Source organism: Plecotus auritus, assembly GCF_963455305.1.
Source record: "Plecotus auritus genome assembly, chromosome: 2".
Taxonomy (NCBI): domain Eukaryota; kingdom Metazoa; phylum Chordata; class Mammalia; order Chiroptera; family Vespertilionidae; genus Plecotus; species Plecotus auritus.
Genome location: NC_137771.1, coordinates 111756808 through 111778213, shown reverse-complemented (window position 1 = coordinate 111778213; position 21406 = coordinate 111756808). Strand labels below are relative to the sequence as shown.

Below are 21406 nucleotides of genomic sequence, written 5' to 3'. Positions count from 1 at the left end.
AAATAGGAAACTTAGAAATCCAGAAGCAACTACAAGGACTTGGAAAAACTGTCTTTGAGATCCACAGATGGGTTACTGACCTACTACCCATCTCTCTAGGAACAGCTGTACATCCTCATAAACCTGGAGACCAGGTTTGGGTAAAAGACTGGAAAAAAGATCCCCTTAAGCCAATTTGGAAGGGACCCTATCCAGTCATACTAACCACGCCCACAGCTCTCAAGGTTGCAGGACTGAACAACTGGATTCACCACTCCGGTGAAATCAGGCCATCAGCCGAGCGACGCCCAGCCTGAGTGGAAGGTGACCTTTGACCAGAAACACCCGCTGCGGATCACCCTCAAGAAAAACAACGAACCTGGCTAATCAACCTACTCAAAGGGATTCAGAAATGCCCTGCTGAATTCTTCCTTACACTAATCTTTCTTTCTTATCTTCTCTTAAATGCGAAATGCTCTGGTATTTCTGGATAATTATTGTTTTTATCTTTTTAATAATTCTCATTTTGTCTTTTTATGAGTGCCACCAGACCCGAGGCTAGTCCCTGGAGGAGATGCTTTAGGACATCTTGATCAACACCTCTGCAATTTTACTCTCAACCTAAAACCTGCCTCTAATTGGGTTAACTATGTTGTCACCCAAACAGCTCCTTTTCGGAACCCTGTTCGATTTTCAGCAGGGCCCACCATTTCAGCGGCCTTACCAACCACTGACACCTCTCAGTTCTGCTCAGGCCGACCCCGCACCTGCTCAAGGTTTCACCCATGGCAGGATTGCACATTGAACCGACAGGCCTCATGCTGTCGCCTCCCTTCCCATGGGCTCACACACTCTAAATTCTGGGTAGATACTGACAGGAAATTTATTTTCTTTGAAAACACCACCTCTGGGGCCACACAAAATAATCCTCGAGGCCCCTTTCAGCCTCTAACAGGGGCAACCTTGGCAGGAACTCTCTCTGTCTGGGAACAGGAGAATAGCAAGCTCACACACCTCTTTACCATTGAGAATACCTTCTGTTTGGAGACCCAGGGAATTTTCTTCCTCTGTGGCACCAATACCTATCTCTGTCTACCTTCCAACTAGACTGGGACCTGCACTCTGGTTTACCTAGCCCCCAAAATAGACATTGCCCCAACAATCAGTCCTTGCCTGTCCCGGTCACACACCATATCCAATACAAAAGAGCAGTCCAGCTAATCCCTCTCCTTATAACACTTGGAATTTCAGCTGGGGTTAGCACTGGAATAGGGGGACTGGCAACTTCCCTCTCCTACTATCAGAGTCTATCCAAAGACCTTGCTGACAGTTTAGAGGAAATAGCTCAAAGTATTGTTGCAGTACAGGATCACATTGACTCACTGGCAGCTGTTACTCTCCAGAATCGAAGAGGAATAGACCTTCTCACAGCGGAGAAAGGGGGGCTGTGCCTGTTCCTTGAGGAAGAATGCTGTTTTTATGTTAACCAGTCTGGTATTGTAAGGGATGGGGCTAAGAAACTAGCTGATCGAGCTTTAAAAATAAGACAGGAGTTATCTGAGACCTGGGTTGCATGGGGTGGGGGAGTCTGGAAATGGCTCCTTTCATTGACAGGACCACTGTTAATGCTACTCATAGCCATAACCCTAGGACCTTGTCTTCTAAATCTGTTAACTCGCTTTATCTCATCCTGTCTAGATGCCTTTAAACTTCAAATGGTCCTACAAGCCAGAAGAATTCCCTACAAACCTCTCCAAGAGGAAAAAACAGGATGTTAACCCCTTGGACGGCGCCCCTTTCCAGCAGGAAGCAGTAAAAGAGTTTCTACACCCCTGTTCACCATAACATCCCGTGGTTATTGTACCACAAGGCTGAAAAGCTTGTGGGACAAGGGGGGGCGGGGAATGAGAAGGAAAACCCTTATTTTGTAAAAAACTGCTGTTTAGAATTCTCTGCTGTTTTTCTTAGACGGCCTCTTATTGTAAAAAAATAACTTTGCTTTCTAGCCTGCTTTAGCCTGCTTGAATAATGAGGAAGATAAACTTAGTTGTCTGACCTTGTAGGCCAGAGACTAGGTCTGACCATAAACTTAGCTGTCTGACCTTGTAGGCCAGAGACTAGATATGCCCATACTCTCAATGCCATGCCAGGTGCATTTTTAATTGGATAGAACTGTGTTGTTTTCAAGGCCAGCAGCAAAATAACCACTAATTGCACAGAGGACTGGCTCCTTAATAAAAAGGGAAGTCCTGTTTGTAGCTTTGCTTAGAATTTGAATTCATTTTCTCTAAGCCCACTGCGGTGAATAAAGTGTGACTCCAAACTCTCCTGCATTGTTTGATTATTCCGGTTTTCTGCAACATGGTGACTTCTCTCGCCTTCTCTGTGCAGGTAGGATATGCCTCAACCCAGCCTGAAAAGGTGCAGACAAAAGCTAAAAGATATTTATTTCCTCTATTAGGCCCTATTCTGTAAAGTCTACCTCTAGATCTTCAAAGGGAGCCTGCCTATACTGCTGAATTCCTATCGGTCCCACAGGACCCTGCCTTGCATTGTTCTATGCACAAAGGAGGCAGCGCTGAGAGACTGAGGTGCATAAGGAAGGGAGATGGGCAATTAGATAGTATCTTCTTAACAAGGCTTCTAGAGCTGTCTTCCCTAAATGGGTAAGTTCATGCTGCTGGAGGACTACTCTATGAGCTAACTGTTCTGGAACGTATACCCTATGATATGAGAATACCCACCAACCTTCCTTCATCCTTTTACCCCCTTCTTGTTGGGCCCATTCTTCTTAAGGGGTGTATTTCGGAGGTTCAGAGAATTCAGAAACCAGCATGATCCGCAATGGCGCTGCCTGCTCTTTAGCAGCTAGTCTTGCCTCTGTGTCTGCATGATGGTTTCCTTCTGACACTGAATCTTTTCCTTTTTGGTGTCCTCTACAATGGATGACTGCTACTTCCTTGGGCTCCCAGACTGCTTCTAGTAACTTCAAGATCTCATTCTGATTTTTTATTCCTTTTCCTCCGGCCTTCAGGAGCCCCCTTTCCTTGTATGTGGCCCCATGAATATGTAGGGTAGCGAAGGCAAAGAGAGAGTCAATGTAGATGTTGGCACGCTTATCCTTACTGAGATTTAAGGCTCTGACTAAGGCCCAAAGTTCGCTGACCATCATTCAGGCAGGGCCTGTGTCTCTCTTATCTCAAAGTTTGATACCATTGCATACACTGCTCATATTTTTTCATCTAGGAAGCTACTGCCATCTGTGAACAATAATAAGTCTGCATTCTGTAGAGGCCTATCTGTTAGATCTGGCCAGCTGGAGTAAACCTCCTGTAGGACATCTAGATAATCATGCTCCAGGATTCTCTCTGCGATGGGTAGGAAAGTGGCAGGATTAAGAGTTCTTACCGCCTCTAATCTTATTTGTGTATTTTCACATAGGAGCCCTTGATATTGAGTCATCCAAGCATGAGTCAGCCAATGTTGTCCCTTCACTTCCATTAGGGTGACAACAGCATGAAGCACTTTAACATTTAAGTTCTATCTCAGAGTGAGCTTGTCTGCCTCTTTGACTAATAAGGCTGTGGCTGTAAGGGCTCTGAGGTATGGGGGCCACCAGGAGGCAACTGGGTCAATCTGTTTGGAGAGGTAGGCTACTGGGCTCTTCCAGGGTCCCAACTTTTAAGTCAGAACTCTTAGGGCTACCCCGTTGTTCTTGTGAATGAAAAGGTTAAAGTCCCGTGTCACATCTGGGAGCCTTAGGGCCAGTGCCTTGATGAGCTTTGTCTTTATGGTTGTGAAGGCTTATTCTTGTTCAGAACTCCAGTTAATGGGTGCCTTTTCCTCTCCTTTTAAGTCTTCATAGAGGGGTTTAACTAGATCTGAGAATCCTGGGATCCAAATTCGACAGAACCCTGCTGACCCTAGGAATTCCTGAATCTGTTGCTGGGTGCTTCGGACTGGTATAGCACATACTGCTTGTTTTCTTTCAGTCCCTAGTCTTAATTTCTCTTGGGTAATTTGGAAACAGGTAACCTGTTTCAGTCTTAGAAGGGTTTGTGTTCCTTCCCAACACTGAGTTCACGTGGAGCTAACCAGTAGGAGGTTGTCTACATATTGGAGTAGAATGCACCCCACGTCCTGTCCTGGAAATTTGGACAAATCTGCTGCTAGTGCTTCACTAAAAAGAGTTGGGGAGTTCTTGAACCCTTGGCAGTCTGGTCCAGGTGAACTGTTCCTTAGCCCCTGTGGTTGGGTTTTTCCACTTGAAGGCAAACAGGGGCTGACTGGAGGGTGCCAGCTAAAGGCAGAAAAAGGCATATTTTAGATCTAAACATGTAAACCATTCCGCTTCTGATGGAATGAGTCTCAGGAGGGTGTATGGATTCGGCAGCACTGAATGCAGGGTTATAATGGCCTCATTAACAGCCTGCAGGTCTTGTACCGGGCGGTAATCACTGGTCCCAGTCTTCGTAACAGGTAAGAGAAGGGTGTTCCATGGAGACTGACACTGCTTAAGAAGTCCCCATTGAAACAGTCGTTCTAGGTGGCCCTGGATACCTAGGCATGTGTTCCTTGGAATTGAATACTGGCGAAGTTTTACAGGCTGTGCCCCAGGCTTCAAGTAAATTAGCACTGGGGTGTGGTTCTTAGCCAGACCCGGAGGATTTCCTTCTGCCCAGACCAGCAGGAATTCCTACTCTAGTTCAGGCTCTAATGGTAAGTCCTTTGACTGGGAGGTATAAAGTTTCCATTCTTCCTCCCTAGGCACTGCTAAAGACAGGATCATTGAGAGGCGGTTGTGCTAAGCCATTTGGGGCAAAGGTGATTTCTGCTCCCATTTTTGGCTAACAGGCCTTTGTTCATTAGAGGGACCGGGCAATCTGGCAAGTACAGGAATTCATGAACCAACTGGTGGCCACTTAACTGACATTGGTGAGGGTGGCAGAATGGTCTGCGGGTGTGGTCCCTGGAAGCTCCAATAATGGTGACTTTCTGTTCTGAGAGGGGAGCTACTTTCTGAGTAACTATCAAGTGCTCTGCCCTTGTATCAACCATAAAGTTCACAGTCTGGCCCCGATTTTCATTTCGACCCTGTGCTCATGGGGGCCCAGTTGGAAAGATCCCAGTCTGTTCTAGTCAGAGTCAGCTGCTGCCAGTCCAATGATGTTTGCCTCAGGCAGCTCTGGCCGATAGTGGCTGGGTGGTTTGGATGGTCTTGCCTGCTTCTTCTGGAGGCTCAGACATTCATTCTTCCAGTGTCTTAATTCTTTATAATAGACACACTGGTCCTGTTTAAGATAGTCCTTCCTTTTCCTGACTTGGCTCCTTGCTGTCTTTCTTTCCTTTTCTTGGAACTAGCTTCTAAAACAGCCACAGCAATCAGTCACTTTCCTTTTTAGTTTCTCCTCAGCCTCCTTTTTAGCTGCATTGTCCCAATTAATGAAAACCTTGTTTGGTATTTCTAGTAGCTCAGTTGCATTCTTTCCCGCAAAATCCTTCAAGCTTCTGTAGCTTTCACCTTATGTCTGGCCACATTGACCATAGCTTGATTCTCTGAGGTCTCTGGGTCAAAGGGAGTGTAAATTCGATATGCTTTACAGAGTCCCTCATAAAAGGCTACCAGACTTTCATCAGGCCTCTGAAAAATCTCAGAGGTCTTGGCCATATTAGTGGGCTTCTTGGCCCCAGCCCAGAGTCCCTGGAGGAAGGCCAGCCAATATCTCTTTATTCTCATCCTCCCATCCTCCAAATTAGGGTCCCTTCTCGGTTCCACATCTTGGAGAGCCTCCCTGGCCCATCTGTCTGTGTCTAATGTCCCTGGCAGGGCCTGGTCTGGAGCCATTTACGAGCTTCTGTTATTATTCTCATGCGCTCCTCATTGTTAAAAAGTGTGAGAAGGAGTTGCTTTCAGTCTACCCAGGTGGGCTTATGGGTCTGAAAAATTGACTCCAGAAGGTCAACCATGGCTCGAGGTTTTTTGGAATAAGCAGGAGTGTGATGCTTCAAATTTAAGAGATTGGTCGTAGTGAAAAGCTGGTAGTGAAAGACCGATCCCTCCTCTTATGAGGTCCCATTTTCTCCAATTATATGAGGGTCCTGCATTTCTCAGAGAGGCATCTGGAAAGCCAGGAGTGGTTTGGATCCCTGATCAGCTGAGCGCAAATGTCATCCAACTGGCTCTGGAGAGACCATTTGGGGGGAGACGAAAGGAGGTGGTGTATTTAAGCTTCCCTGGCTAGGCAAAGGGGCACTGGGTACCACTTGAGGCATGTATACAGGTGGTAGAACTTGCAGGACTTCCTCAGGTGGTTCCTGCAGAATAGGAGGCTTACTAGTATTCTCCTTCTGAGGGGCCTGCCCTTTTTCCTTATTTACACAAAAATGGATCCAAAGCAGCTTAAACTATGCTATTTCTAGCCACTGGTCAATATAAGGGAACTGGTCAGGATGACCTGGTCTCCTGTGATAATTTTGTGAACATTCCTGATCATGGGGACATCCAATGTGCCCTCTGGTGGCCATACTACTACAAAAGATGGCCAGTCTATTTCACACATCCTTTTTAACTCCCAGGGGACTAGTTTTACCCTGTAGTCCCCAATATACCCCTTTTTAAAATTCCTTAACATACATTCTAAAACAGTAGAGTTTGAGGAGGAGCTATTACCCATGTTGCAGGGAGGGACCAGGTTGCCGCCTCTTTATTTTTTTTAATACCTGAATAAAAGAACTAATCAAAATAAGGCTTATTTTCTAACTTCATTTGTCCTTGGGTGTGGACAGCAAATGACACTAATCAGATTTCTGCTATCAGTATCCTTGAGTACATTGACATAAGCTATTTAACCTCTGTTTAGAGAGGCAAAATGCAAATCATTTACTCCCAAGTGTCCTTGGTTTAGGGAAGACAGGATTTACAAGATGGCTCCAATGTTCTTGATTTAGGGAAGACAGGATTTAAAGATTTATGGAAGAAGGTTTTAGGGAAGACAGGATTTAAAGATTTATGGAAGAAGGTTTTAGGGAAGACAGGATCCAATGTCTTTGCTTTAGGGAAGACAGAATTTCCAGGATGCCTTGATTTAGGGAAGACAGGATTTCTGCTCAGTTTCCCTATTCTCCCAGCTTACTGGCCTGTAATCCATTCAACTTTCTTTCAACATTTCTCTTCACCTTCCTCCATTACACTAAAGCCATACTTTCTTTCCAGTTAGTTAGACCTCAGCCTTAAATTTTAGGTGACATGTAAATAATTAATATTCCTCAGATTAGCAATACATTCATATTTTTTAAGATACACAAACAGAAATTTCACTAGCTAAACAATTTAAACAAACAACAAAGTGACATATTTAAACAATAAAGACAGATAACATTCCCCAGTAAAAACTTTGAATCACCACAGAAACACAGGAGAGGTTTAGAAGGTTTTTTTTTTTTTTAAGAAACAAAAACAAAACAAACAAAAATACAGGAACACTTTTACACCAGCGTGCACCACATTTACACCACAGAATACCATGCATTCACCAAATCAGTTTCAATTGCGCAGAGATACAGAACAAGTCCCTGAACAGAGGCAGTAGAGAACTGCCTAGGGACACTTCTCTTCTAACTTTTTCAAAGGCAGGCCAGACATGGACCCTTAGCCAGTCCAAGTTTTGACTTCCCTCCCTGGAAGTCCCAGAGACAGTGAATACCATATAGAAGCTGTTCTTCCAGATGATCCGAGCTATCCTGAGGAAAATAATTACCTAGATAGGGGCCAGCTACCTCTTCTGTCCCATAGGACAGGCCAGAACTCAGACCTGTTTCCCTGGGGAAAAACTTAGTTCCAGAAGTCTGATTTTGACTTTCCTCAGGGAAATCCCAGAAATGTATTTCCTACCTCTTTTGGGTCCCCTGGAGCACTGAGTCACCACAGTCCCTCCGGGCCCCACGAGTTCAGGAACCAGCAAATGTGCTGGTGGTGCACCTTCCTTGGGTCCCAGAGCCCCAAGCAAGTGCCCTGAAGTCCACTCTCGTCAGCAGTGGCCTAAGAGCCAGTTGAACTGATGTTTTCTCAGCCCAATGCACCAAATGTTGTGGCAGAATGCATGGGAGAATGATCAGCCAGCACTCTGAGGGAGGAAAGTTTAATCTTTATTTCACAGATCTGCTAGTCCAAGGAAATTCCAGATCCAAAACCTGAACTGAATTCATGGGGAGGCTCTGACCTATATATCTCCTCCTGTGGCAGGCCCTGAGGGTCCCCACAGCTCTGCTCATGTACGTCTGGGTGGGGCCTTGGGGTCCAGCCGTGGGCAAACTATGGCCCGCGGGCCGGATCTGGCTGTTCTATCCGGTTCTCTTGCTCTCCCCTCCGCTCCTTTACTTTGAATTTATATTAGTTCACACAAACACTCCATCCATGCTTTTGTTCCGGCACTCCGGTCCAGTTTAAGAACCCATTGTGGCCCTCGAGTCAAAAAGTTTGCCCACCCCTGGGTTAGGCTCTGCAGCTCCACCCAAGACAGTCAGAGTGGGGAAATAATACTACAGTTTTAACCAGATACTGAACTAGGTTTCCTTTTCAAGGTAGCCTGAACAGTTGATTCCTAAGATCTTAATTTTTTGTTACAATGGTAAATGGGGTTGTTTGCTTAGTTTCTCTTTCTGAGAATTCTTGATTGGTGTATAAAAAAGCCATTGATTTTTGGGTGTTGAATTTGTATTCTGCTACATTGCCAAATTCATTTCTTAAATCTAGTGGGTTTTTTTTTTTTGGGGGGGGGGATCTTTAGCATTTTCTATTTACAATATCATGTCATCTGGAATAATGATAGTTTTATTTCCTCCTTTCCAATTTGGATGCCTTTTATTTCTTCTTCTTGTCTGATCACTGTGGCTAGGAATTTCAGTGCTATCCTATATAATAAGTGTCTGCTGGTTGGCTGTTCAACTAATCAAAACATAATATGCTAATGATATGCTAAGGCCACTCAACAGCTCCCCATGTCATGCACTAACCACCAGGGGCAGCAAGTCGACCAGTTGGCCAGTCACTATGATGTGCACTGACCACTAGGGTTTAATTTGTTGCTGGGGTCTGGCCGATTGGGACTGAGTGAGATGGGCCAGACACACCCTGGAGCCCTCCTGCAGTCCCTCCCTGGCTGGCCAACCTCCCATATCTCTCCCTGGCTCTGATTGTGCACCAGTGGGGTACCTCAGCCTTGCCTGAGCCCTCTCGCAATCTGGGATCCCTTAGGTAATGTTGGAGAGCTGGTTTCAGCCCAATCCCACAGGAAGAGTGCCGCTCACCCAGAAGCTGGGGTAACGGCTGGGGAGTTCAGCCACAGTGGTGGGAGTATTCCCGTCTCCGCAGCAGCACTAAGGATGTCCGACTCCCGGACTGAGAGGGCACAGTCTGGGCTGAGGAATCTCCCCCCCTCACCACCTCCCCGCCCCCCCCCCCCCGAGTGCATGAATTTCGTGTATCAGGCCTCTAGTGTTGAATAAGAGTGGTGAAAGTGACATCCCTGTTCTTAGAGAAAATGTTTTTAATTTGTGCCCATTGAGTATGATGTTTGCTGTAGGTTTATGATATATGGCCTTTATTATATTGAGGTTTGATTCCTCTATTCCCACTTTGATAAGAGTTTTTATCAAAAATGGGTGTTGCTTTTTGTCAAATGCTTTTTCCGCGTCTATTGATATGATCATGTGATTTTTGTCTTTCAATTTGTTTATATGAAGTATCATGTTTATTGATTTGCAAATATTGTGCCAGCCTTGCATCCCCAGATTAAGTCCCACCTGATCATGGTGTATGATCTTTTTAATACATTGCTGGATCTGATTTGCTAATATTTTGTTGAGGATTTTATCTTGTATAGAGGCCCAGTGCATGAAATTTGTGCATGGGGGGGGGGAGGGTTTGTCCCTCAGCCCAACCTGCACCCTCTCCAAACTGGGACCCCTCGAGGGATGTCCAAATGCCTAAATGGGCAGTCAGACATCCCTCTCACAATCCAAGATTGTTGGCTCCCAACCACTCCCCTGCCATCCTGATCGATGCCTAACTGCTCCCCTGCCAGCCCAATTGCCCCTAACTGCCCCCCCCTGCTGATCTGGTCACCCCTAACTGCCCTCCCTTGCCAGCCCAGTTGCTCCTAACTGCCCTCCCCTGCCAGCTCGATTGCCCCTAACTGCCCTCCCCTGCTGGCCTGGTCTCCCCCAAATGCCCTCCCCTGCAGGCCTTGTCCCTCCCCACTGCCCTCCCCTGCAGGCTTTGTCCCCACCCCAACTACCTCCCCTGCAGGGCTGGTCACCCAAAACTGCTCTCCCCTGCAGGCCTTGTCACCCCTAACTGCCCTCCCCTGCTGGCCTTGTCCCTTCCAACTGCCCTCCTCTGCAGGCTCGGTCACCCCTAACTGCCCTCCCCTGCCAGCCCGATTGCCCCTAACTGCTCTCCCCTGCCATCCTGGTCCCTCCCAACTGCCCTCCCTTGCAGGCCTTGTCCCTCCCAACTGCCCTCCCCTTCAGGCCAGGTCACCCTTAACTGTCCTACCCTGCAGGCCTGGTCCCCCCCCAACTGTTCTCCCCTGCTGGCCATCTTGTGGTGGCCATCTTGTGTCCACAGGGGGGCGGCCATCTTGTGTGTTGGAGTGACAGTCAATTTGCATATTACCTCTTTATTAGATAGGATGTTCATCAGGGATATTGGCCTGTAATTGTCTTTCTTTATAATGTCTTTATCTGATTTTGGAGTTAAGATAATGCTTGTAAGAACTTGGAAGTGTTCCTTCCTCTTGGATTTTTTGGAATAATTTGAGGTGTATAGGTGTTAGTTCTTCTTTCAATGTTTGGTAAAACTCCCCTGTGAAGCTGCCCAGACCAGGGCTTTTGTTTGCTTGTAGTTTTTTATTTTATTTTTTAATTTTTTATTTATATCAGACAAGAAAGGTAAAGGTGAGAGAGATAGAAACATCAATGCTGAGAGAGAATCATTGAACAGCTGCCCCCTGCACACCCCACACTTGGGATCAAGCCCGCATCCCAGGCATGTGCCCTTACTGGGAATTGAACCATGACCTCCAGGTTCATAGGTCAACGCTCAACCACTAAGCCATGCCAGCTGGGCTGCTGGGAGTTTTTTGATTACTGTTTCTATTCTGCAGTTGTTATTGGCCTATTAAAGTTTCTGATTCTTCCTGATTCAGTTTTGGGAGATTGAATTTTTCTAGGAATTTGTCCATTTCATCCACATTGTTCAGCTTATTGGAATATAGTTGTTCATAGTATTTTCTTACAATCATTTGTATTTCTGTGGTGTCAGTTGTTACTTCACCATTTTTATTTCTGATTTCATTTACTTGGGTCCTCTCTCTTTATTTCTTGATGAGTTTGTTTAATAGTTCATCAATCTTGTTTACCTTTCAAAGAACCAGCTTTTGGTTTGATTGTTTTTTTCTATTTTTATTTATTTATTTTTTTAGTCTCTATGTCATTTATTTCTGCGCTAATCTTTATTATTTCCTTCCTTATACTTACTCTGGGCTTTTCTTGTTGTTCTCTTTCTAATTCTTTAAGTTTTAGGGGTAAATAGTTTATTATTAATTTTTCTTGTTTTCTGAGGTAGGCCTGTAGTGCTATGAAATTCCCCCGCAGGACAGCTTTTGCTGTGTCCCAGAGATGTGGGGTTGTTTTGTGTTCCTTTACATTTTTAAAAATATATATTTTATTGATTTTTTTACAGAGAGGAAGGGAGAGAGATAGAGAGTTAGAAACATCGATGAGAGAGAAACATCGATCAGCTGCCTCCTGCACACCTCCTACTGGGGATGTGCCCACAACCAAGGTACGTGCCCTTGACCGGAATCGAACCTGGGACCTTTCAGTCCACAGGCTGATGCTCTATCCACTGAGCCAAACCGGTTTTGGTCCTTTACATTTGTTTTAAGAAAGTTTTTGATTTCTTTGTTAATCTCATTGGTAACCCTTATATTGTTTAATAACATGCTATTTAGCCTCCATCTGTTTGAATGGTTTGGGGTGTTTTTACTGTAGTTACTGTGATCTAAGAAGATGCTTGATGTGATTTAAATCTTTCTGAACTTCTAGAGACTTGTTTTGTGTCCCAATATGTGGTCTGTCTTTGTGAATGATCTATGTACACTTGAGAAGAATGTATATTCTGCAGCTCTGGGGTGAAATGTTCTATAAATGTCAATTAAATTAATCTGACCTAGTGTGTCATTTAGAGTCACTGTTTCCTTGTTAATTTTTTGTCTGGAAGATCTAACCAGTTAAGTCAGTGGAGTATTAAATTCCCCTATTATGACTGTGTTGTTGTCAATCTCTCCCTTAAAGTCCTCTGTAAGTTTTTATATATATTTAGGTGTTCCTATATTGGGTACATATACACTGAGTGGCCAGATTATTATGATCTCTGAACACATAATAATCTGACACTCAGTATATATATATTAGAGGCCCGGTGCATGAATTTGTGCATGGATGGGGTCCGGCCAGCCTGGCCAGGGGGAGGGAACATGGGCGGTTGGCCAGCCTGCCTGCTGGTCAAACTCCTGGTCAAGAGGACAATTTGCATATTAGCTTTTTATTATATAGAATATACACTGAGTGGCCAGATTATTATGTGTTCAGAGATCATAATAATCTGGCCACTCAGTGTATGTTTACCAGGGTTATATCCTTCTGCTGGATTGCTCCCTTTAGAATTATGTAGTGACCTTTGTTGTCTCTTGTTATGGCCTTCATTTTGAATTCTATTTTGTCAGATATGAGTAATGCTACCCAAGCTTTTTTTTGTTTCCATTTGCATGGAATTTTTTTTTTCCCATCCTTTCACTCTCATCCTGTGTGAGTCTTTGTTCTGAGGTAGGTCTCTTATAGACAGCATATATTTGGGTCATGTTTTTATATTCATTTTGTTACCCTATGTCTTTTGATTGAGCATTTAATCCATTTGCATGTAAGGTTATTATTGATATGTACTTATTTATTGGCACTTTAAATTCTATATGCCTACTCTTCTCTCTCTATTGCTTCTTCTCATTATAGTAGTCCCTTCAGCATTTCTTATAGTGATGGTTTGGTGCTGATAAACTCTTTTATCAATTTTTGGTCTGGGAAGCTATTTCATCATCTATTTTTGAATGATAGCCTTGCTGGATATAGTAATCTTGGTGTCAGACCCTTGCTTTTCATTAGCTCAGTACTCATGCCATTTCGTTTTGGCCTGTAGAGTTTATGATGGGAAACCAGCTGACAATCTTATGGGAGTTCCATTGTAGATAACAAATTGCTTTTCTCTTGCTGCCTTTAAGATTCTCTCTTTGTCTTTAATTTTTGGCATTTTAATTATGATGTGTCTGGTTATGGGCCAGTTTGGGTTCTTCTTGCTTGGGACTCTCTGTGCTTCCTGGACTTGTGTGACTTTTTCCTTTATCAGGTTAGGGAAATTTTCTGCTGTTATTTCTTCAAACATGTTCTCTATCCCTTTCTCTCTTTCTGCCTCTTCTGGTACACCTACTATGTGAATATTGTAACATTTCACGTTTTCCCACAGATCTATTAAGCTGTCCTGCTGTTTTGGTTTCTTTTTTTAATTGTTTGTTCATATGGTTCTCTGATTTTGTTATTTTTTCTACCCTGTCTTCTAATTCACTGATCCGATCCTTGGCTTCCCCTAATCTACTGTGTATTCCTTCCACTGTGTCCTTTATTAGTGCTATGTCATTCTTCATATTTACTATATCTTTCCTCATGCTATTGAGCATCTTTGCCATCATTATTCTGAACTCTGTGTCTGATAAATTTCTCATCTCCATTTCACTTAGCTCTTCTTCTGAAGAATTCTCCTGTTCTTTCATTTGTGTTTTTGTCTTTCTATTTTGGCTGCCTTGTTTGGGTTTGTGACTATGTATTAGGTAGCTCTGCTACACCTCCCAATCTCTAGTGCAGGATAGTGTCAAATGCTTGTTTCTGTTTCTGACTAATTAGATCAGGCAAAGACTCAAAGCCTCCAGAGACCCACCTCTGCCTACCAACTGATTATATTCAGTCTTGAGTAACCCTCAGGCGATCGCCCACATGTGGGGTGAGAGGTTTTCCTACAGGGTGGGGCAATTGCTTCTGCCAGATGGCTAATTGTTATTCTCATTCTCTAAATAGGGTGGGGCAAGGGGTTTTCCAAAAGTGTGGGTCAACTATCTTCCCCACTCCAGGAAAACAGTGCCTAGAAAGAAAATATCTGCCTGAAAATGATGTCCTCAGCATGAGGGAATGACTCAGCATGGGAATCTGGGGTGTCTGCCTTCCAAGATCTAACCCCAGAACTCCCAACCCTGGCTTCTGCTCACACAGCTCCAGTTCACTCTGCCAGAGCCCAAGGTGAGTGGCTGCACATGAAATTTTGTTCATTGGCCCTTTAAGAAGGTGCCTTAATTTCCAGCTGTCTCTCCCTGGCAGATAGCAACTCTGATGCTTTTCACAGCCAGATGTTTTATAGGCACCTTTTTCAATTCTGCTGCTTTCTACTGGGGGTTCCAGTTTGGGGATTATATCCCAGAGTTCTCCGTGGCAACCCCCACAGCTAAGGTATGTTTCTGGAACTCCTGCTACTGTTGGTGGGAGCCTGGCCAGATCTTTCATGCTTCTGCCCTTCCTACCAGTCTCTATGTGGTCTCCACTTTCCATCCTTGGTTATCAGGGTGCTTTCCAGCTAGTCTTCAGTTGATTATTAAGGATGTTTTTTTTTTTTTTTTATTTAGTTGTAATTCCAGTGTGGTCCTGGAGCATGTCTGTGTAGCATCCACTTACTCTGCCACCATTTTTTTCCATACAATTTTGAACACCAACAAAAAGTTTCTGGTTGGTGATGATGCCATATCTTGAGACAGGTAATTCAAGAGTGGGAGCAGCAGACTGCCTGGGGCTGGTTAGGAGTAGGAGTCAGTAGAACCCTGTGCAGGCCACATAGTTGGTGCTGAATAGGTATTTGTTTCAGGAGAATACCAGATGGAGATATCTTGAAAGTGGCTGAATACAGAAGTCTGTAGCTGATGCAAAAGAAGGGATGGGCTGAAGATTAGATTACTGGGTGTGGATGAGATTGCCCAGGGAGAATTTGTAGGGTGAGAAGGGGACTGACATTTTATTCCTAGGCAGCATCTATATTAAAAGGTTTACAAAGGAGAGATAAAGAGAGGCTAGAGGTGCTTCCAGGAAACCAGGAGAAACCAGTCTTTCAAACCCAAATGAAGCAGACATGTCAGAAAGACATGGAGTGTCCACAGGAAGCTCCAGTTTACACAAAGAACTCAGCAGTCCAATAGCCCAGGGAGGAAGTCTTGAGCAGGGGTGTGAATGGGAGCAGTCCTCGCATATGGCATCTTGTGCCATGGAAAGAGACTCAGAGTTCCACAACCTATCTCCTCATTAAGTTTTTCCAATTTTTAAAATGGTATTTTGTCTTTCTGATTCTAAAAATAACCCATGCTTATTGTAGAAAATATATAAAATACAAAACAGTTCAACAACAACAAAAAAATGGTTACTGCTTGCTTTTTTCCAAGATCCAGGCTCTCCTAAGACTTGCTTATACCTGGGGCTAACCTTCCATCTGGTTTGAACCTCGTCATTCTCCTTTCAGTACCACATCTTCCCAAGTGATTGCTCAACAGGGTAGCACAGACAGGACAAACACTGGAAAACAAATAATTTGATAAGCTATAAACTCTGAGTATGAGTGGTCGTATGGAGGGTGACACCATTGGTAATCAATCAGCCCCAAGGCCCATAGGCACACACATTCACAAGCACACAACCTTGTCCTGGGCCCCATAGGCACACACATTCATAAGCACACAGCCTTGTCCTGGGCCCCATATACACACATATTCACAGGCACACAGCCTTGTCCTGGGCCCTATAGGCACACACATTCACAAGCACACAGCCTTGTCCTGAGCCCCATAGGCACACACATTCATAAGCACACAGCCTTGTCCTGGGCCCCATATACACACACATATTCACAGGCACACAGCCTTGTCCTGGGCCCTATAGGCACACACATTCACAAGCACACAGCCTTGTCTTGGCTAAGCATGATATAAAACATAGACTTCTCTTTTACAGTGATGGGGTAGGAGCCAGGAGAACCATGCTTATGAGCAGTCATTCTAGCCACATCCCTCCTCAGTAACTTGTGTATTAAACAGTGGGATGCAAGGGTCAGCCTGCCATCATTTTGTAGCCCCTCTCATGAGAGGGGAGCAGAGTGTGCACCTTTGCTAGGGTTGTTGGAACAAATCAACACAGACACAAGCTCGTCAGCTCAAGGTTCTGTAGGTCAGTAGTTCAGGTTGGCTCAATTGGGTTGTCAGACCTGGTTCTCACAGGCCAAAATCAAGGTGTTGATTGACTGGGCTTCATAAAGGAGCTCGAGGAAGAATCCACTTCCACGCCAACTCAGGTTGTTGGCAGAATCCATTTCCTTGCAGTGTGGGACTGAGGTCCCTGTTTTCTCCCTGGCTGACAGCTGGGGACAACCTTGATTCCTAGAGGTCTCTCTTTGGCCCTTGCAGGTGAGTGCCTATATCTCAGTCAGCAATGGTGTGTGACATCCTTCTCACACTTGGAGCTTTCCTGACTTTATCTGGGTGTTTCAAGACTCTTCTGCCTTATCTTCTGCTGTATCTCTCTGACTCCAAGCAGAGAAATTTATCTTCTTTTAAGGTCAGATGAGTTGGACTCACCCAAATAACCAAATAGAATATACCTATTTTAAGGTAACCTTAATTATACCTGCAAAGTCCCTTTTGCATGTAAGATAACATAGGACGGCTTCTGGGGATGGTTGCATGGGCATTTAGAGGGGTGGGGAAATTGTCAGCCAACCACACAGAGTGATGGCAGGAATGAGTTGATTTGTATGATTCCTCTCTTCCTGATGAATAGCAAGACTTCCTTACTATAACTCCTTTTCACCCTTAGCAGCTTAGAAAGCAGGAGTATTCACCCTCTACGTCAAAAGTGCCTGTAATGTTCATCCAGCTGTGTCTTGATCCACAGGTTGCTTCACATAATTCTGAACATTTGTTTGTGAAGCCCACTTATTTGATGTGCATCATAATTCTGACTATCACAGTTGTCTCTTTCCTTACACTTGTTACATTCAGTGGGTCATAGTGATATTTTCCTTCTGAATTTTGTTTCCTGGTGACCCATCCAAATGCTGGCTGTTTTATGAGCCCACTGAGCTATTCTGTGAACTTACTTCAGGATTTGTGGCAAACCCTTGCCTACCATGCTCATTTTAAAAATGGCAAGATACTTCAGTAATAGTCCTGATTAGAGAATGCTTGTATGGCAGGGTGAGTCATCTTCACTCAGACATCGGGCTTACTTCAGATTCCCCATTAAACTGCACCATGGCTCATTAAACCCCATTGGCTAGAAAAGTGGGTCTTTGTTCAATGTTTATGTTCTGTGCTAATATTAAATTTAGAACATTTCTGATGCATATGCCTTTGGGGAAATTTGTAAAGCACTAGCTAATGTGCCAGCAGATTTCATCTCTTAAGTTCCCAAATAGGGTACCTAGAAAACAGCCCTCCAAACCCCCCTAATTCATTCCCAGGTTTCTTGCTATCCAATCTTTATATATCTTATTTATTTTTCTATAATGTCAAACCTCATGATCTTCTGATTACCTTTTTTTTTCTACTCTGCTATCTTTTTAAAAAAATAATTCTTTATTGTTGAAAGTATTATGTATGTCCCCAGCCCACCCCAGGCCTTCAGCACTTTATTGTCTATGTCCATGGGTTATGCATATATGCATACAAAGTCTTTGGTTGATTACCTCCCACTCATCCACTCTCCCTCCCCCACTTTCTCTCTGAGATTCCGCACTCTGTTCCATGCTTCCATGTCTCTGGATCCACTCCATTCATCAGTTTATTACTTAGATTCCACATATGAGATTATGTGATACTTGCCTTTCTCTGACTGACTTATTTCATTTAGCATGATATTCTCCAGATCCCTACATGCTGTCTCAAAAGGTAAGATAGTCTTCTTTTTCACTGTTGCATAGTATTCCTATGTTGGGACAAGTGTCACACATACTGGTTACCAAAGAGAGTGCTGCCCTAACTCTCTGTAGTTCCAGCCTTTTATTTCCAGCTTTCTAATTTAAATTTCCACTTAAAACTCCACCTGGCTATTTAAGTCTGTATGTCTGAAACCAAGATTACAGGATAGCTCTGTCTACAAACTAATTTCTCTTATGCAACTCCATGTACCTATTGCCCAAGATTGAAACCCGGAGTCACTCTTTGATGTCTCTCAAGTACCAAGAACCATTTCTCCATCCCAAATATGTTGGGGGTATTGTGTCCTGTGATTTACCCTTCCTGATATTACTTGTTATTCACTCACTCATTGAAGGAGCCCTATATTCTAGCACTGTGCTAAGGATTAGTGATACACAGAGAAGCTGATGAATAAGTCAAGTGCAAAGTCCTGTGGTCATTGACCTCTCAGAAGTCAGGATGGTGCATATACAGGAGTTTGGGAGCTTGAATTGAGGACTATTCCTGTTTTGGTTCAGCTCATTTCATGCCAGGACATTTGGAAAGCCTCTGGCCACAAAGCCATTCTGTTCCTTGCCCTGCTGCCTGTGTTTACTTATAAAGTTTGGATCAGATAGTGTCACCTGTGACTAAAACACTTCCTTGGCTCCCCATGACATGGGACAAGCACAGATTTCTTGACCCACTTACAAACATAGCACTCTTTTATGCAACACAGTTATTAACTTCACAGCCCATGAAGTAGAAAAGGAAAGAATAGAAATTAAAATGCCTATTCTGCTTTAAAATTTACCATCAGTATCATTTTTTTAAAATATATTTTATTGATTTTTTACAGAGAGGAAGGGAGAGGGATAGAGAGCTAGAAACATCGATGAGAGAGAAACATCGATCAGCTGCCTCCTGCACACTACCTACTGGGGATGTGCCTGCAACCAAGGTACATGCCCTTGACCGGAATCGAACCTGGGACCCTTGAGTCCGCAGGCCGACGCTCTATCCACCGAGCCAAACCGGTTAGGGCATCATCAGTATCATTTTTAATCACCCTCTTTCCCCTTTTGGCAATCAGCTCAACTGATCATTTTCCTAATGATTGCTGTTCATACTTTGCATAACAGTTTCATATAGCAAGACACTGAGCAGTTCTGGTGAACACGGATAATCAGTTACTGATTAGTTACTGTGCTCCATAGAAGTCTGTGGCATATGGCATCATGCAGCAGACCAACAGAAGCAAGGCCTTAGACCTTGCTCTTAGGAACATTGAATCCATCTTTACAGATGAGTATGATCTCAAGAGAGAATGAGAGCCAGGTGCTGACTACCTTCAAAGAAGCAGACCATGTAAATCTATTCATGTATTCATTTAGTCACTTAGTCATTCATGCATTAAATACTTACTGAGCATTTGCCAAGTACCCTGTGTTGCAAAGATGAGCCCTATCCTCAGGGAACTCACAGTCTCTTCTTCATAGTTCTGTGATTGGATCCAAGTGCCAAGATCAAAACAGAGTGAGCCAGATTTCAGGGGCTAGGGGGCTGGGGAAACAATGAAACACTTGAGAGGCTTTAAAAGATTGAATAAACTTTTTTTTTTTTTTGTAGCAAGAATATGTGTTCGTAATTTCAGAAATGAGTGTGTGTGTGTGTGTGTGTGTGTGTGTGTGTGTGTGTGTGTGTGTGTGTATGGTGTGGGGGAAGGGGAAGAGGGGGAGGGATGGTAGAACATGGATGGGGAAAAATGCTGCCCTGGTAAAGTGAACCCAAATGCAAAGGTAATTAAAAATCTACACAATTACCTTGTGGGGAAATTATGGTAAGTTCAGTGTGGCTTTATAGAGATAGCAAAGGGTAGGCAGGCAGGGGGAACAGAGGGAAATGCTGGAAGGTAAATGGTGCAGATGATAGAAGACTATCAAGGAGTGGTGAGTCCCAGAGAGGTCTCTTGGCAGGGGCATCACCAATCAGATTATTTTTGAATGAAGGTCAACTGTGGATATAGAGGACAGATTTGAGATGAACACTTAATGAATGCTTTTCTGAGGTGACCACAACTAAGTGCATGGTAGTCCCAGCTAACTCTGCTTATTTGTGTGTGTTTTGTCCTAGTGACAGTGCTGGCCATCTTTCATGAGCTTCATGTGGACTCTGACCTGTACACACTCTTGTTTGGGGAGAGTGTGTTGAATGATGCAGTGGCCATAGTGTAAACATAGTAAGTACTGAGATTTGGCCCATGTTTCTCTGATGATATGAAATGTACTTCCACTTGAAGATAATTCCTGGTGGCTTTAATAGTTATCTTTTGTGTTACGTTGTAGAGATACAGGCAATTTCTAGCTTTCAAGGAATTGTTACAACAGAAAATCTCCAAAATTGGTTATAATTCACTAGGCACCTAATGTCTAACTCTATTAATGGGTTTCATGTTTCCAGCCTATTATGATGTACTATGGAGAGGTTAACATTTATTTACTTTTTCTCAGAGCATATATTTAGCTGATTCATATAGGGTTCCTGAAATGCACATAAATGAGCTTTCTTCATTTCAAATCAATATCATTTATTTTTTCCTTATACAAGTCATTTTATAGATAATAGACTAATAGAAACCATTGTATTTATAGTAAATTTGGCAAACTGGAGACAGAACCTGAGAGTCAGAGTACTCTTCATTTCTTGATGCAAATGTGATGTGTTAGAGGAACCATACATCTTTAGATCCTTAGGACAAGGGAGATGGACAGCTGCAGTTAAGAGCTCCTGCAAGGCTTCCTTAGTCCTGTCCTGCAAGAATTTTCTTTCTGAGATGAGAGCCAGTGCTCCTTCCTCAACTTTTCTCTTTATACACCACTTATACTATATAATAAAGAGGTGATATGCAAATTGACTGTCACACCCTCACAAGATGGCTACCTACGACCAGGCCAGCAGGGGGGTTAGTGAGGGATGACCAAATGACTGAACAAGCAGGCTGCATAGGGCGACCAGGCTGGCAGGGGGGGCAGTTGGGGGCGACCAGGCCAGCAGGGCAGGGGGCAGTTGGGGGCAACCAGGCCAGCATGAGGGGCAGTTAGGGGTGACCAGGCCAGCAGAGGGGGGCAGTTGGGGGTGACCAGGCTGGCAGGGGGGCAATAAGAGGCGACCAAGCTGGCAGGGGGGGAGCAGTTAGGAGCAACCAGGCCAGCGGGGGCGTGCAGTTGCGGGTGATCAGGCCAGCAGAAGGGGGGCAGTTGGGGGTGACCAAGCCAGCAGGGGGCATTAGGGGCAACCAGGCTGGTGGGGGGCAGTTAGGAGTGACCAGGCCGGCA

The 21406-nt window shown here is 44.2% G+C and overlaps 1 protein-coding gene across 1 annotated transcript in view; it reads left to right on the top strand.

Annotated features, from left to right (window-relative positions):
- SLC9A9 (solute carrier family 9 member A9) overlaps positions 1-21406 on the top strand; it is a gene marked incomplete at its 3' end in the record, with an annotated part of 980651 nt that overhangs the window by 410414 nt on the left and 548831 nt on the right. The window contains 2 exon segments of the mRNA XM_080654659.1: positions 20205-20302; positions 20306-20310. Of these exon segments, the coding sequence (XP_080510785.1) occupies positions 20205-20302; positions 20306-20310 (103 nt within the window).